The sequence below is a fragment of the Podarcis bocagei genome (genome assembly GCF_964188305.1).
Source record: "Podarcis bocagei genome assembly, chromosome: 1".
NCBI lineage: Eukaryota > Metazoa > Chordata > Lepidosauria > Squamata > Lacertidae > Podarcis > Podarcis bocagei.
The window spans coordinates 74,197,981-74,212,020 of NC_138125.1; the positions used below are offsets into that span (position 1 = coordinate 74,197,981).

The 14,040-nt window shown below is 40.6% G+C and overlaps 1 protein-coding gene and 1 long non-coding RNA gene across 16 annotated transcripts in view; one reads left to right on the top strand and one right to left on the bottom strand.

The window, feature by feature from the left end:
• Window positions 1–750: 750 nt before the first annotated feature.
• PLEKHA7 (pleckstrin homology domain containing A7) overlaps window positions 751–14,040 on the bottom strand; it is a 165,891-nt gene continuing 152,601 nt past the window's right edge. For 13 of the 15 annotated variants that reach the window (XM_081204560.1, XM_081204567.1, XM_081204563.1 and 10 more), the window contains 4 exons: window positions 12,521–12,654; window positions 9,265–9,404; window positions 6,381–6,483; window positions 751–4,402 (listed from right to left, as the gene is read on the bottom strand). In XM_081204560.1, the coding sequence (XP_081060686.1) occupies window positions 6,392–6,483; window positions 9,265–9,404; window positions 12,521–12,654 (366 nt within the window). In that variant the 3' untranslated portion in view covers window positions 751–4,402; window positions 6,381–6,391. The remainder of the gene's footprint in view (window positions 4,403–6,380; window positions 6,484–9,264; window positions 9,405–12,520; window positions 12,655–14,040) is intronic. The other 2 variants (XM_081204561.1, XM_081204564.1) reach the window with 2 other exon arrangements.
• LOC308592929 lies at window positions 6,490–7,655 on the top strand. The gene is made up of 2 exons (XR_014010659.1): window positions 6,490–6,599; window positions 6,675–7,655. It is a non-coding gene; the product is annotated as an uncharacterized lncRNA (long non-coding RNA).

The following is a 14,040-nucleotide window of genomic DNA, read 5'->3' on the forward strand; positions in this document are numbered from 1 at the left end:
AGTTTGTTTCCTTTTTCTTAACACCGTTAATACAGTTGCGACTTGACTTCGAGGAGCAACTCATAGAACGCGGTGTGGTAGCCTTTTTTGAGGTTTTTGAAGACTGGTGATTTTTGAAGCTTTTCCAAAACTTTTCCGACACCGTGCTTCACAAGACAAAAAATTCGCTAGACGAAAAAACTCGCGGAACGAATTAATTTCGTCTTGCGAGGCACCACTGTACTGCACCAAAATGCTATTTTGTATTATGGAATCACCTTCTCTTCCAGCAGTGCAATCTATATGATGTGGTGATAAAGAATGAGCCAGGAGTTAGAGACACTCACCAAGCACTACAGCATTGTATATGAACAGTAAACATACAGCATTAGGGATGGATTCAAATCCTACTGTTCAGGAAAAACCTCTCACTGAGTTTACTGTGGACTTCAATCAGTGCTAGTAACACCAGTAACTAAAAGTCAAGCCAAGCCCAAATTAGATGAACCATATCTGAACATCCAAAGGCAGTTCCAGTGTTATGTTAATAGTTTAATATGTACATTTACATTTTCCCCAAACTGTTACATTTTATTTAAATTAATGTTTTCTGGCAAAATATTTATTTCTACATTTTAATAAAGGCAAAAATAAAATAATTTCATTTTGGCAAAATGTTACAGACTTGACACAGGCAGTATTCAGTTAGTAAAAAATAGACTCCATTTTCTAAATACATTTCTCAAGAATAGCTTCCAAGCATAGTCAAAATAGAGTAAGATTTTTTTATTTGATAATTTTAAACACCATCACAGTTACTTTTTTGATAAGAGCAATAAGTTAGGTGGAGACTGAGGACTGGATCTAGACTTTTACCTTCCACAGATGGAAAGGCTTCTGTATATGGAAGGCTTTGATCTATCCGATGGATCCCAGTAGCAGAAAGAGGCAGGTGACATTTTCCAATTTTTCCTATCTCCTGCAGGTCTCCCAGCCCTCCAGAACAGTGTGAGGGGGCACTGGGGGCTGCAGAGGGAATTGCCAAAATTTGTCTCCAGCATCTCTATCTTCAACAGGAGAAGCGAAGTCTGGATCCAACACTTTTAAATAACTTCCCAATATCTTACTAATGGCGGGGGAGGACTTTTCTTTTTGTGAAACTTTTCTTCAAGCTAAATGGCAACTGCTGAAGTAGACATTCCTAAATCCATCTCTGAACTGCCCTTAACAAAAGGAAGTGGAAAACTGGAATTGTATTAGAATGGATTTGTCACCACTTCAAGAGACACAGATAACAAGAATGAGTTTGAGAAAAAAGGTTAAAGCCACTACACACGTGGGTTTGTCTTACAGAGAGAGAATTTATGAGTAGGAAAAATTATCTACCCTGTCATTTCCCCACAAGCGTACAGGTTGAATACACAGGTCGACAAACACAAAGTTGCAAAAGAAAATTGTTCTTTAACACAGACCTGCTTTTAGCGTAATCATATCTAACCTCTTCCTCAGACTAGCTTCTGCATTTCTTTCTCTCAAAGTATTAATAAATTTATCCAGCCTTAACCCTACCCACCACTTCCTGAACACTTGAATTTGTCACATTTATTTTGACCATTCCATCCCAATAAATTGTGTGGGCCAGAATCCAGAGAGATTATCTGACCATACCAAAAGATCTGCATGCTCCCCAAGAGGACTTCACTGAATGGCAGCATCACCTCATTAGTTTGCCATGCATGGCAGGGAACTGCTGTACAAAAACAAAGTCAGTCCTGTTCACACAATGACTTCTGCTAGTGCAACAGAACTTCCCCTCCATTTCCTTCTCCTGCATGTCTCCCCATCTTTTCTGGACACTCCCCCAACCCTCTGAAACAGGGAGAGGAAAAGGAAGGGAAGGGCATTGCACCAGTGGAGGTCCTTCCACAAACAAGACAACTTCACTGGCTACAACCCATTATCTCCAGTTAGTCTACATCTCTTATCTGGGAGGCTAACAGGGCAGTGACATCCTAAACAAATTCTGCGCACATTTAATGCCTATAGCACACCCCACATACACTGTAAAACTCATTAATAATTGCTAATGCTAAGAAAGCCTGTAACTGACTATGGAACCTCATGAGCATTGGGCTTTCCCCTTTTTCATAGTTTTCCCCTTTTTCATCTACGAGAAGGCAAAGTTCTCCATTGTTCACATAGAATTTTCTCAGAAAAGAGACTGGAAAGGACTTCTGCATCATGGCAAAGTACTGCAACAACTAGCTGCCAATCTATATACTACACTCCCCACAGCATGGCCACTCAGACAGCCTCTACACTGCAAGTGTTCTGCACCTGCAGGTCTAGAACAGCTTACAATGCGCATATCTAACACTGCTTGGAGATCTTCAAGAGTCTTCACTGCTGCTGGATATTCCTAGTGGTAGGTGGGGGATGGAATGTAGGCTGTCCTCAAAATGAATAGGTGGTTTGCAGCAAAGTCCATGAAGCATATATAGACCAGCAGTAAGACAAGTCTGCTCACCCTTTGGGTGTGGCGGTGTTGTGGCTGGGTCTTGATGTGCTGCGCCACACTCTGGAGGAAGCCCTGTTTGTTGGGGGCTTCCCAGCTGGCGAGGCAGCCAGGCCTAGTCTCACTGGCTGGACCTTGGTTTCAGGCCTGCCCAAATTCAGCCAATCAATGGCAGGCCTGTGAGGTGGACACCTCCCTGTGGGTGGGCCCGTGGAAACATCGGATTCCTCCAGGTCCGCTCCTGCGGAATAAAAGGCAGCCTATCTCGGCCTCCTGCTCGCAGTTCTAATGGCTTACACCATTGTTACAAAATACTTCAAATGAGTTGATATCATTCTTGCATATCTTCTGTATAAAAGGAGTGCACTATAGCAGAATGCTGCAGTAAATATGACAATGCACTGAATTATGTGTGAATTCATTTTGAATTCATTCAGTATGAACAGCGCGTTGGCTGTTGCAAAGCACACACTGTTGAGTACACACACACACACACACACACACACACACACACACACACACACATTTTCAAGTAAAAAACCACCAGCATCTCATGAACTCTCCAGTTGTGCTGGCCTTTTGTCCAAGACTCAAGAAAATATACTTGAAAGTTTTAGCAAAACTGAGGGCACCAGCTGAATTACTATACAAAGCTAACAACAACTGATAGCAAATCATTATTTGCTTTTTTGCTGTTGAAAACATTAATTAAAAAAGAATATAGATGTAAAATTACACATTCTATTAATATTTGCATTGCTCACTTTACATATTTCAGTTTCCATGGGTGATCCAGTCCCATCTCAGGTGCAGCACCCATGTGCAGAAAAGGGCTCAAAAGACCAATTTCTCTTCACTCCCTCTTCTTGTCTTTGCACAAGCTATTATAGGGAATTGGAGGTTTTGTGCATACCTCCTGCTCTCCCTCTCTGCATGACACAAGTTACTCAAGCTCAGAGCATGAGTAACTCGTGTTTAGGCAAAAAGAGTGAAAGGTGCTCCAGATCTCACATTCCACTTAATGGCCAGTCATGCTTCAGCTCTTAAGGAGGGAAGTAGGGAGTAGGAATAGAGGCTCTATTGACCTCTATGATAACCCTCTGTAGTTCACAGATACTTCATCTGCAGTGGGATAGAAACCAGATCACATTCAAAATATTTCAGTGCCCACACCCTAAGTTAAAGGGAAAAATATATATTTGAAATAGTAACTGGACAATGTTTGCTTGGACTAAGCTACGTAATAAAAGGACAGTGACATACAACTATTAGCAATGTTTTGTACCTGCCTTTTGCTCTTTGTATGGGATTCCAGAACCATTGAAATTTTGAATATTTCAGTAAAATTTTATCTGACTGATAATCAGTAGTAACAAATGTATTATGAACCCTGAAAAAATAGGAAAAGATTTCATTATTCCTACCTAAATGCTATGTGCTTCCGAAAATCTTCCTTTTTTAAAAAAGAAGCTAAAAACATCCACCTGCCTTTATTGCATGCATCCAAACTTTTAAATGAATGCAGCCCTTTAAAAAACCCAACCAACCACAAATCATATATATATATATATAGTTTCTAAAAATACATTGGCTCACAATCCGGCACTTTAAAGCATTAGGACCTATTAACATCAACAGGAATTGAATGCAGTTGATTGTGCAGGGTTGTAACCAATGCCAATATACAATGTCAATATATAATATAGTATATTAAAAGTGCTGTTTATATAAACAATTGTTCTTTTTGTACAAAACTTTTTCTGTGCAGTTATTATTTGTAATGTGTGTTCAAATAAAAAATAAACAAGAGAGAAAGCTAATGTAGGGAAGTCTTCCTCCGTGCTGCTCTCTTCTTCAGGTGGTTGTTACGGGTTTGTATCAGGGATCAGCGTTCATTTACTGCTTTGGCTAGTTTGAAGAGAAACAATGAAGTTAGATATTATTGCAACAGGTTTAGCACACACATCCACAAAAGGATGAATCCATCAATATCCTTTAATGGCACGCTAATGGATGTTTCATGAACACTAGGTGCTTCAGAAAGTTTGTAAATGTAGCCAAATAAGCATACTGCTTACAATATACCTTGATACTACATAGGCAATGGAGAATGCAATCAATACTTTCCCTGTTCAAACTAATTGTTTTGCTTCATCTCTAAACTGAAGTTTCTTAGTCTTTGAAGAAGGAAAGAGGATATTATCAGTGAAGCTGAAGGCTTGTTTTGGGTACTTTCACTCATTGAGATATGTCTATATTATGTGAAGAACACTGCCCATAAAACCTTTAAAACCATTTTGATTAAATATGGTGGGTTTTGGTGATCAGGATTAAGAGTATACTAAAGGGGGGGAAATGCCCATCTCGTTCCCATGGCAGCTTGAGGACTTCCTGAATAATGTCACAGTGATTTATTTGTTCTTGTTAATATCCTCCCCTCCCTCCCAAATGGGAGCACAGAGCAACCAAAGTCATAAAACAATGTATTAATCACAAAAGCATTTAAACATCCTCAACAATGAAAAATACCCTCCTCAGGCCTGGACAAATAGGTCAGTTATGATTGCCCTCCTAAAGTAAGGTCTATCTCATTTTGACAAACCATTTTAAAAGAAGAACTTGAGAAGTTTAAGTCTGGGACAGCAATCTTGAGAAGTTTAAGTCTGGGACAGCAATCTGTGACAGTGTAAACAGTGACTTCTGGGCCCTTGTTAATATTTTCTTCAAATGATTTCCTAAGATTTAACAGTAAAGAGCTCCAAAATTATAAATAGTGCTCATAACACAAAGTTCTTTTGAAATCTTATACTTGTACTGATAAGAAGGAATCCTTAAAATTATAAATTGTGAAATTGTAGGTGGAATTAAAGAGGAGTTATATGACAAACTGCACCATGGTAGAGAAATGGGAATAAAGAGGGAAATGAAATTTCTTTTTGTAGAATAATTACAATTGCTATAATTGTGGCAAAAATAGATTCCTCAATTCATGGCAAAGATTTCTCATATGGAAAATAACAGGTTAGGAAAATGACAGAAATCATTTAACATAGAACTATTCCCCCCCCCACCAGCTATTCTGTTACTTTGTCATTTGATGGAGGCTTTTTCCTAGACCCAGCCCACCAGTAAAGGTAAAGGTAAAGGGACCCCTGACCGTTAGGTCCAGTCGTGGACGACTCTGGGGTTGTGGCGCTCATCTCGCTTTACTGGCCAAAGGAGCTGGTGTACAGCTTCCGGGTCATGTGGCCAGCATGACTAAGCCCCTTCTGGCAAACCAGAGCAGCGCACGGAAACGCATTTACCTTCCCGCCGGAGCGGTACCTATTTATCTACTTGCACTTTGATGTGCATTCGAACTGCTAGGTTGCAGGAGCTGGGACCGAGCAACGAGAGCTCAACCCATCACAGGAATTCGAACCGCCGACCTTCTGGATCGGCAAGCCCTCGGCTCTGTGGTTTAGACCACAGCACCACCCGCGTCCCACCAGTAGTATGTTTCAAACGGTTCTAATTTTCCATTTAATACAGGAAGGGATTATTTGTGCCATTTAGCACATGTGCTGCATTAGATACCTTTTTAAAGGTGTAATCTTTAGTACGTTGCTGATGAAATGCCACATCTAAACATTTCTCTTTAAACTTTACATCACAGTGATGAGGCAATCAAAATCCCAAACTCACAGCAATTACTGAACATTTCTATGAGCTCATATATATTTCATAAGGTAATTTTTAATAGCAGGAGGCAGGAATTTTTTAGATCACTAAAGTCTGCATGCATTAATTAGGGTTACGTTTACACTTAAAGATCAAGTTAGCTACCAACAATGTTAAAACATACAATTAATGACAAAATAAGCAGCCAAGAGGAGTTAGTTCTTACTTTCAAGATGCTTAGACAAATGTGTAGTGAAATCCATTGCTTAAGGGGGGTGGCTGAGGTACAGAAGGTGAGGGTGCTTTAGATGGATAGGTCAATTGCGGAGCTAGAAGGGATCATACAAAGGAATTAGGCACCGTGATTTTACAGTCACACACAACAGACACGTGGGCTGGAATACAAGACAGCAGGGTCAGCAGCCAGTGCAGCTAGGTCTTTTTAGTACTGTACATTAATAATAATAATAATAATAATAATAATAATAATAATAATAATAATAATAATTTTATTGTTTAGACTCCGCCCATTTGGTTGGGTTTCCCCACCACTCTGAGCGACTTTCAGCATATCTAAAAACAAAAAACATGAAGTGTAAAAAACTTCCCAATACAAGGCTGCCTTCAGATGTCTTCTAAAAGTTGTGTAATTCTTTATCTCTTCTTCATCTGAAGGGAGGACATTCCACAGGGAGGGCGCCACTCCTGAGAAGGCCCTCTGCCTGGTTCCCTGTTGTTTTTCTTCTCACAGTGAGGGAACCAGCATGAAACCCTCGGAGGAGGACCTCAGTGTCTGGGCTGAATGATGGGGGTGGAGACGCTCCTTCAGATATACTGGACCGAGGCCGTTTAGGGCTGTAAAGGTCAGCACCAACACTTTGAATTGTGCTCGGAAACGTACTGGGAGCCAGTGAAGATCCTTTAGGACCAGTGTTATATGGTCCCAGTGGCCGCCCCCAGTCACCAGTCTAGCTGCTGCATTCTGATTTGGTGTCTAACCCATGTTCGTTCTGACTCAGAATGAGTTTTCTGCCACCGGCACTCCAGCCGTCTTAGCGACTGTTTCATTGCCCTCAACTCCAGGGAAAACCACAGGGCTGTCCGGGCTCCATGCAATCGGAGAGGGCGCTTCAGAGCCAGACCGTCAATAGCCCTGGTTAACTCCGCATTCCAGTGGGCCACCAGGAAATCAGCTGAAAGGCCATCAACATGGGATAAAACACCCCCTATTACTCTCTGGAAACCATTTGGATTCATTAAGTGGTGTGGGCAGACCATCCAAATCGGTCCCACTTCCCTGCAGAGGCGAAAGGTCATGGAGAAGTAAACAAATTCTGTGCCTAGGTATGCCAAATTCTGCAACAAAAAAGCCAGTTCCTGCAATGTTAAAAATGACTGAAAATTCTCCAACTTGCTTGTTTAAGCTTTCTGCCTGTACAAAAAGAGGATGGGGAGCTCCACTCCCTGACCTGTAGAAATATTGCTCAGTACTGCCCCCCCCCCAAGTTTCTTCTCTCCACCCCAGCGCTGTACTAGAGAGGGAGGAACCTTTCCTCTCTTGGCACTGGAGTAGGGAGGAACTGTTTTCTGAGCTCTATAACCTTGCAGTGACACTATGCCAAATGAGGCATAGTGCAGTGAAGGAAGATGTGCTCAGTTTGACATGGGGAGAGAGGGGGTGGCACCAGAAGCAGATTTGTGGGTTGGGTGCAGCCTGCAGTTTTGCAACCCCTGCCCTAGTGATGTATCAAAGTCTCAACCTGAATATCTACAGAATTCCTGTTTTGTGCCTCGACTTTTCATGGCTGATGTAAAGCAGGCAGTAGGACTTTGCAATCATGCAAGGTTTTTTTAAAAACAAACAAACAAAACAAAAACAACAACTCGTCAGTCAATATTTACAGGAATTACCGAAAAACCCTGGATATTATATTTTGGTGATTTTATTGTGTTGTGATTCAAAATTGTTGTTACTTTTCCTGAGTATGGGATAGAAACTGAAATCAGTAAATAAAACATAAAGTCACCTGGGAAGGCTGCAGGCCCTGCTAGACAAACTGAGAAGAATGTGCTATATTAGTAATGTACTGAAAGCACTGAGCTACAAGGAAAACATAATTAGCGATAACATCTTCATCTGCTGTTTCTGGCTCATGCTGTTTGTCTAATGTACATTGTGCAAATATTAAAGTTTTTGGTTTTACTACACTAGGTTCTACGAAAATTAAAACCACTAAAATATCAATAATAATTTGAAAAATCAAATGCAGTCGTCAATTTTAAATCTTGGACCAGTACTACAAGTTAGTCCAGATTCACTACTTCATTTTTATGCCTTTTCTACTTGAGCATTCTACATACATGGGCAGAGAAACAGATGAGAAGATGGAGTGCAAGATATAACAGTTAAACATAGGCTTGCAGGGAATGGGAAACAAAGATGGAATTTTACCCCTTGAGTAACGAATCATTCAGCACAGTCTGATCCATTTCGAAGCCGTATTGTGCAGGCAAGTACAGAGAGAACCTGCCAGCACAGCTGTACACACTGAGGCTGGTTTGACATAATGCTGAATAATGCAATTTAATTTCCAGTCGTCAAACTTCTATCCAGCTTTTTGCAATAAGTTTCCAAGCTGTTTAAAAAAATGGTGTCCCTAACAATTTGATATTTGCCATTTCAGTTCTAAATCAGAGCTGGAAAAAATTTGTATATTAAGACAACAATGTCATGCTACTGCTTTAGAAGATATGGAACCATGGTAGAGTGATTCCCAGTAAATATATATATATGGCGTGTAATTGCATCCCCCCACTCATGACATTGCTTCTGATTGCTTCAAGTTGCGGTAACACTGTGCTCAACACTGATAGCAACCCATTTATGTTGTGCAGGTGAGTCCATGGTGTAAATCCAGTGTCTCACAACTACACTGGAGTGCATTCAAAGAGCACTTGCCTGGGTATACCCCAAAGGGTAGATATGGCCTTGCTGTTGTTCCTGGTATGTACTGCAGTCCAGAAGGAACACAAAACCTTAGAAGTTTGCAGCCGTAGGATTAAAAGAACATATTGTCAAAGCCATTGCTTTATAAATAACTGAGCAATACCTGCCACCTCCTTGCTCCGCTGAGAGGCTTCAGAAGCTAGTGCGTATGATATGGTAATGATGCGTTCTTGCTCTTGCAACTGTGAATCTAAATTAGCAGAGTTGTGTTTGTCCTGAGCTGAAGGCTGGAGGTTGTGCATACTAGGGCAAAATACAAAAACACCGCATTAACTTTAAGGCATATGCTACACATGTACGCAGACATTTTGGTATACTGCTTGATTGTAGAAAAATAGAAAAGGGTCACATGCCCAAACACACTCATTTCCAGAATGGCAAAGTCCTCAGGATCATGATGCAATTATGAAACTCTTGAAGCTGGGCATCCAACAGTAGACTGTAGTCTTTGGATCATGTTTGAATGTTTCATTTGATTTCAGTTGATAAAAGGACTTGTTAGCACATACAGAGAAACATGTTCCTATTGTTATTTCGACTGAAAAACCAACACCTGGTTATTAGCAACTGTGGAGCAGAAATGAGCTGAAATATTATACTTAGTTGCTGAATAGTCCCCAAATTCCAGTGGAGAAGCACAATACAGTCGTATCTCGTAAGTTGAATGGAATTTGTTTGACTTCCTAAATGTTCGGAAACCAAGGAGCAGCTTCCGACTGGCTGCAGGAAGCTCCTGCAGCCAATCATAAGCTGTGGAATCCACGTCAGACATTCGGGTTCCAAAGAATATTCGCAAACCAGAACACTCAGCGTTCGGGAGCCAAAACATTTGACTCGCAAGGCTGTATATCAACTAGCCCTGTGCTGCCAGGACAGCTAAGGCATGGGGCTCTGTGGTGCTACAAATTAATAAATAAATGTACAGATATATTTTCAAAGACCTGAAACAGAAAGTTCTTCTGCTCAGCAGAAAGTAGAGCTGGAGAGTTGCATCCTCTAGAGGAGGAGAATAGAGCTGCTGTTCTTTTTTATTTTATTTTGTCTGAAAAATTGAGTCGCAGTGTAGTAATTAGTATTTGCTGTCCCATTCCAACCCTGCACCTCCTGTACTACAAGGAATTTTCAGCTGTGTTCTCTAGCTTCCACCAAGTGAGAGACATTAGCTTCCTAGGAAAAAAACCAGTCCGTGGAAGCCACTACCTCTGGCTACACTTAAATTTTAAACACAGGAGACGCTCCAGGGAACCCTTTCAGTTTACTATTCACAGTTCTTGCATTGTTCTCTTGGCATCTTTGGGCTCTGGATGCTACTGGAGGCCATTTTATGGCTGTTGTGAGATGCTTCAGATCATCATGGGGCAATGGGGCATTGCCAAGCAATGCCCAGGGTGGATCATAGCTGTTGAGCCTTGCCTTGCCTTGCTTCCAGGCTGGACATGCAGGAAGGTGAGGGAGATGAGCAGTTCAATAGCAGTATTCATTAGCCTATTTTGCTGCAGTGTAGGCTGCAGGGAGAAGCCCAGAACAGGAAACTGTGCCAGGAAAAGGAGGCCATCTCTCCTCAGCAACTCTTCAGACTTAGGGGTTAGAGAATAGTTTAAAAAACCTCTGGGATGAAGAGAAGGATAATTAATTAACTAACTATTACATTTTAATCCATCATTACTTATTTTGACCTCTCTGATCTGTCCTGTTTAATTAATATACAACAAAATATATTTTTATAATCAAAAAGGCTGAAATAAGGAGAATGCCCTTGTTCTTATTGTCAAAGCAAGGCAAGGCTCTATTATAGAATCAGCCTACTTGAGGTTAGTGGCATTGTTCCTAGGAAATTCAAGACCATGAACACTAGCCTCCTATATTCTAGGGAAAGGTTATCACTCAGGTAGGAGATCTCAACCTCAGACGTATCCTGTCTAGGATGTTCATTCAGTTGAGACTTTAATCTTCCTCTTTAGCAACAGCAGTCTAATCTTTTATTCTGCTGAATTATACCATCAAACTGTTGGCTCAATTCACCTAAATACCTGACTAAGTCAGCTTCTACCAACTGCCTTCTTGTCTAAGCTCTATGTGGGCTGACATAAATTCTTTCTTTAATATCATCTCTTGTCAATTTGGAGAAGAGGCTGCAGTAGTAATCTGGGCAAGATAGTGAACTGAATGTATTACATATATTAGTAAATAAATCAAGCTGAGAACCCGACTACTTAAATGTGTTATTTGAGTTTTAATGATTGTATCCTGATCCTAGGAGCTGCTGTTCTCAACCAGTGATCCCATCATATCTGAAGCAATGGAAATCCTCCCCTGTAGTGGCACTGGACACAGCTTTAGCCTCTGCTCCCAGGGTTCCAACAGCTCTTGATCCTTCTGTACCTCCATGTGGCAGAAGAGGCTATGCTATGCTACGTTAGTGGTGGGAAAGTGAGGCAGCTGAGCTACATGTCTTTGCTCACTAGCAAGGACAGAACACGCTGCTGCAGCAGCACTTGCCATTTCTTGTGTCAGTGAAAGCAGGGCTGGGCTGTGTGTTCAGGCTGTAAATAAGAGTATACAGAGAGACTAGGAAAAGATAATAAAGGATAATAAAGCCCTGCCCTGCTTCTCTCCACCTTCTCTCCTCCAGCAGCAGGACCTGACAGGCTCCATAAAGGACTGCTGCTGCTGCTGCTGCTGGGCAAAGAGGGCTCTGTTTTTGTTTTTGCTATTGCTTTTATTTTTTATCTATGCCATTTTAAATTGTGATTGATATTAATACTGTATTCTTAGTTTTAGATTTTATGATTTATGTGGAAATTGTTTCCCATTTGGTTGTGTACTTTTTATGTGTTTTATTTATTGCTTATGACTTTTGTTATGTTGGCAATTATGTAAATCTTGTCATGCTATAAGCCGCCTTGAGCATTGCTTTAACTATGGAAAGGCGGCATGCAAATAAAATATGATAATGATGATGATGATTCACCATATTCATTATATGCAGTAGTGCTGAGGGTGGTGTTGCTGCTTTGCTGTTCCAACTGTGGTGGTGCTGCTGCCTGCCAGAACTGGAGTGGTGGGGAGGGCAGGAGAGCACCATCTTGGTAGCGGCAGTGGGGAGAGGGCATCTGAACTTGCTGCCAACCTGGTATCCCACACTCTAGCTCTGCCTGGCAAACAGCACTACGCCTCACCTACCGCAATTGATTCAATGCAAAAAGTACAATTAGTATTGATTGTAGTATTAATATATTTCTGTAAGTTTCTGTACTATGATCAAATGCATATAACTCTACCAAGACTGCAGCAGTAGGTTTCCCCCCCATTTCTAATATTAAAAATGAATGGGAGTAATATGTTTATAAGAATCTGACCTTGACCTTGTAAGAATATTCTTTATTTTTTCTGCCTTACGGTGCCTTGCTGCTAATTCTTCTGGAGTAAGAGGTTCTTCAGGTTCCAGCTCAACGTATCGCTCTGGAATTGCAACCTTTTCAGGTTTTGACAGCTGGTGGTGGCAGGGAGAGAGAATCATAAGTGATTAATGTAGCTCATATAGAATATTACATTCAACTGAAACAAAACTGTTCAAATCAACCAAAGGAAAAAAGCAGGGCAAAACAAAAAAATTAGCACTTCCTTATGAAAATTGTACCATAATATACTTGTGGGCCAATTTTTCCCCCCTGAAAACAATGTTTTGATAAAAACAGTAATTCCAATGTTGAATTGCTGACACAAAAGACAACAAAGTTTAGCAGTATGTTAGAAAAACAGAATTAAATTTGATGGAATTTCTCCCATATGCACCTAATCCTGTTCTTGAGTTCATAATTGGAAATCCTTCTGCATCTAATGAAATGAGGTAGGTGCGATGAGGGAGAAAGCCCGTATTATAGTCTTTTGTTGAAAAACTTTTTACTTTCCCAAGAATTTTAATTCAAAACAATATTTTTTATTGATTTTAATTTCTTGCACCACATTCTTTTCTCCCTAGTGTTTTTATGTTCATTTTTTATTTTTATGTTGCTACATTTATGCTGGCTTTACATGCCCTGTGTAATTTGCAGTGTGTGTATATGTTTGTGTGCTTGTGTGTGACACTGACAAACACACACACACACACACACACACACAGCACCATGTATTTTCAAAGCTGTAAACCACACAAAGAAATTAAGCTAATGGGTGACATATATAAGAAAATAAAAACAACAAAATTCTTAAAGCCATTTAATGATTTTATTGCTTTTAAACTGATCTTGCATTCAGTAGATTTTCCTCCCTGTTCCTTCATATTTCAGTGACAGCATAATATACTTCATTTGGGCCACCAGATGGCTCTACAGCTTTTCAAATATATGCATTAAAAATGTTAATACCCTTTTGCTTTTCCAATAGCCATGGGGATTATGTGTTACCTTTTGGGGAGAACACAATGGAATCTTAATCTCTGATACCATTTTCTCATAGATCACCATTTCATAGACATCGTGGTTGATAGGTAATGAGAAAGCATAGGAATTCTATTTGACTTTATTTTAAGACGAGTGATTCAACAATTTTGTAATGTTAATTCAATCAGTTTATGGGATGCATGACCTTCGCTGGCCTGGTTCACACATCACATTAGTTGATTAAATATGGTCTAATGCAGGCTTCCTCAACCTTGGCCCTCCAGATGTTTTGAGACTACAATTCCCATCATCCCTGACCACTGGTCCTGCTAGCTAGGGATCATGGGAGTTGTAGGCCAAAAACATCTGGAGGGCCGAGGTTGAGGAAGCCTGATCTAATGTGAATAAGCAGCATGCTGGTGCGTGCTGCCGAAATTGCAGGTGCTTCACTCTTTCCCCACTCCTGTTGTGCTGACAGAAAACAAGCCATAGTATGT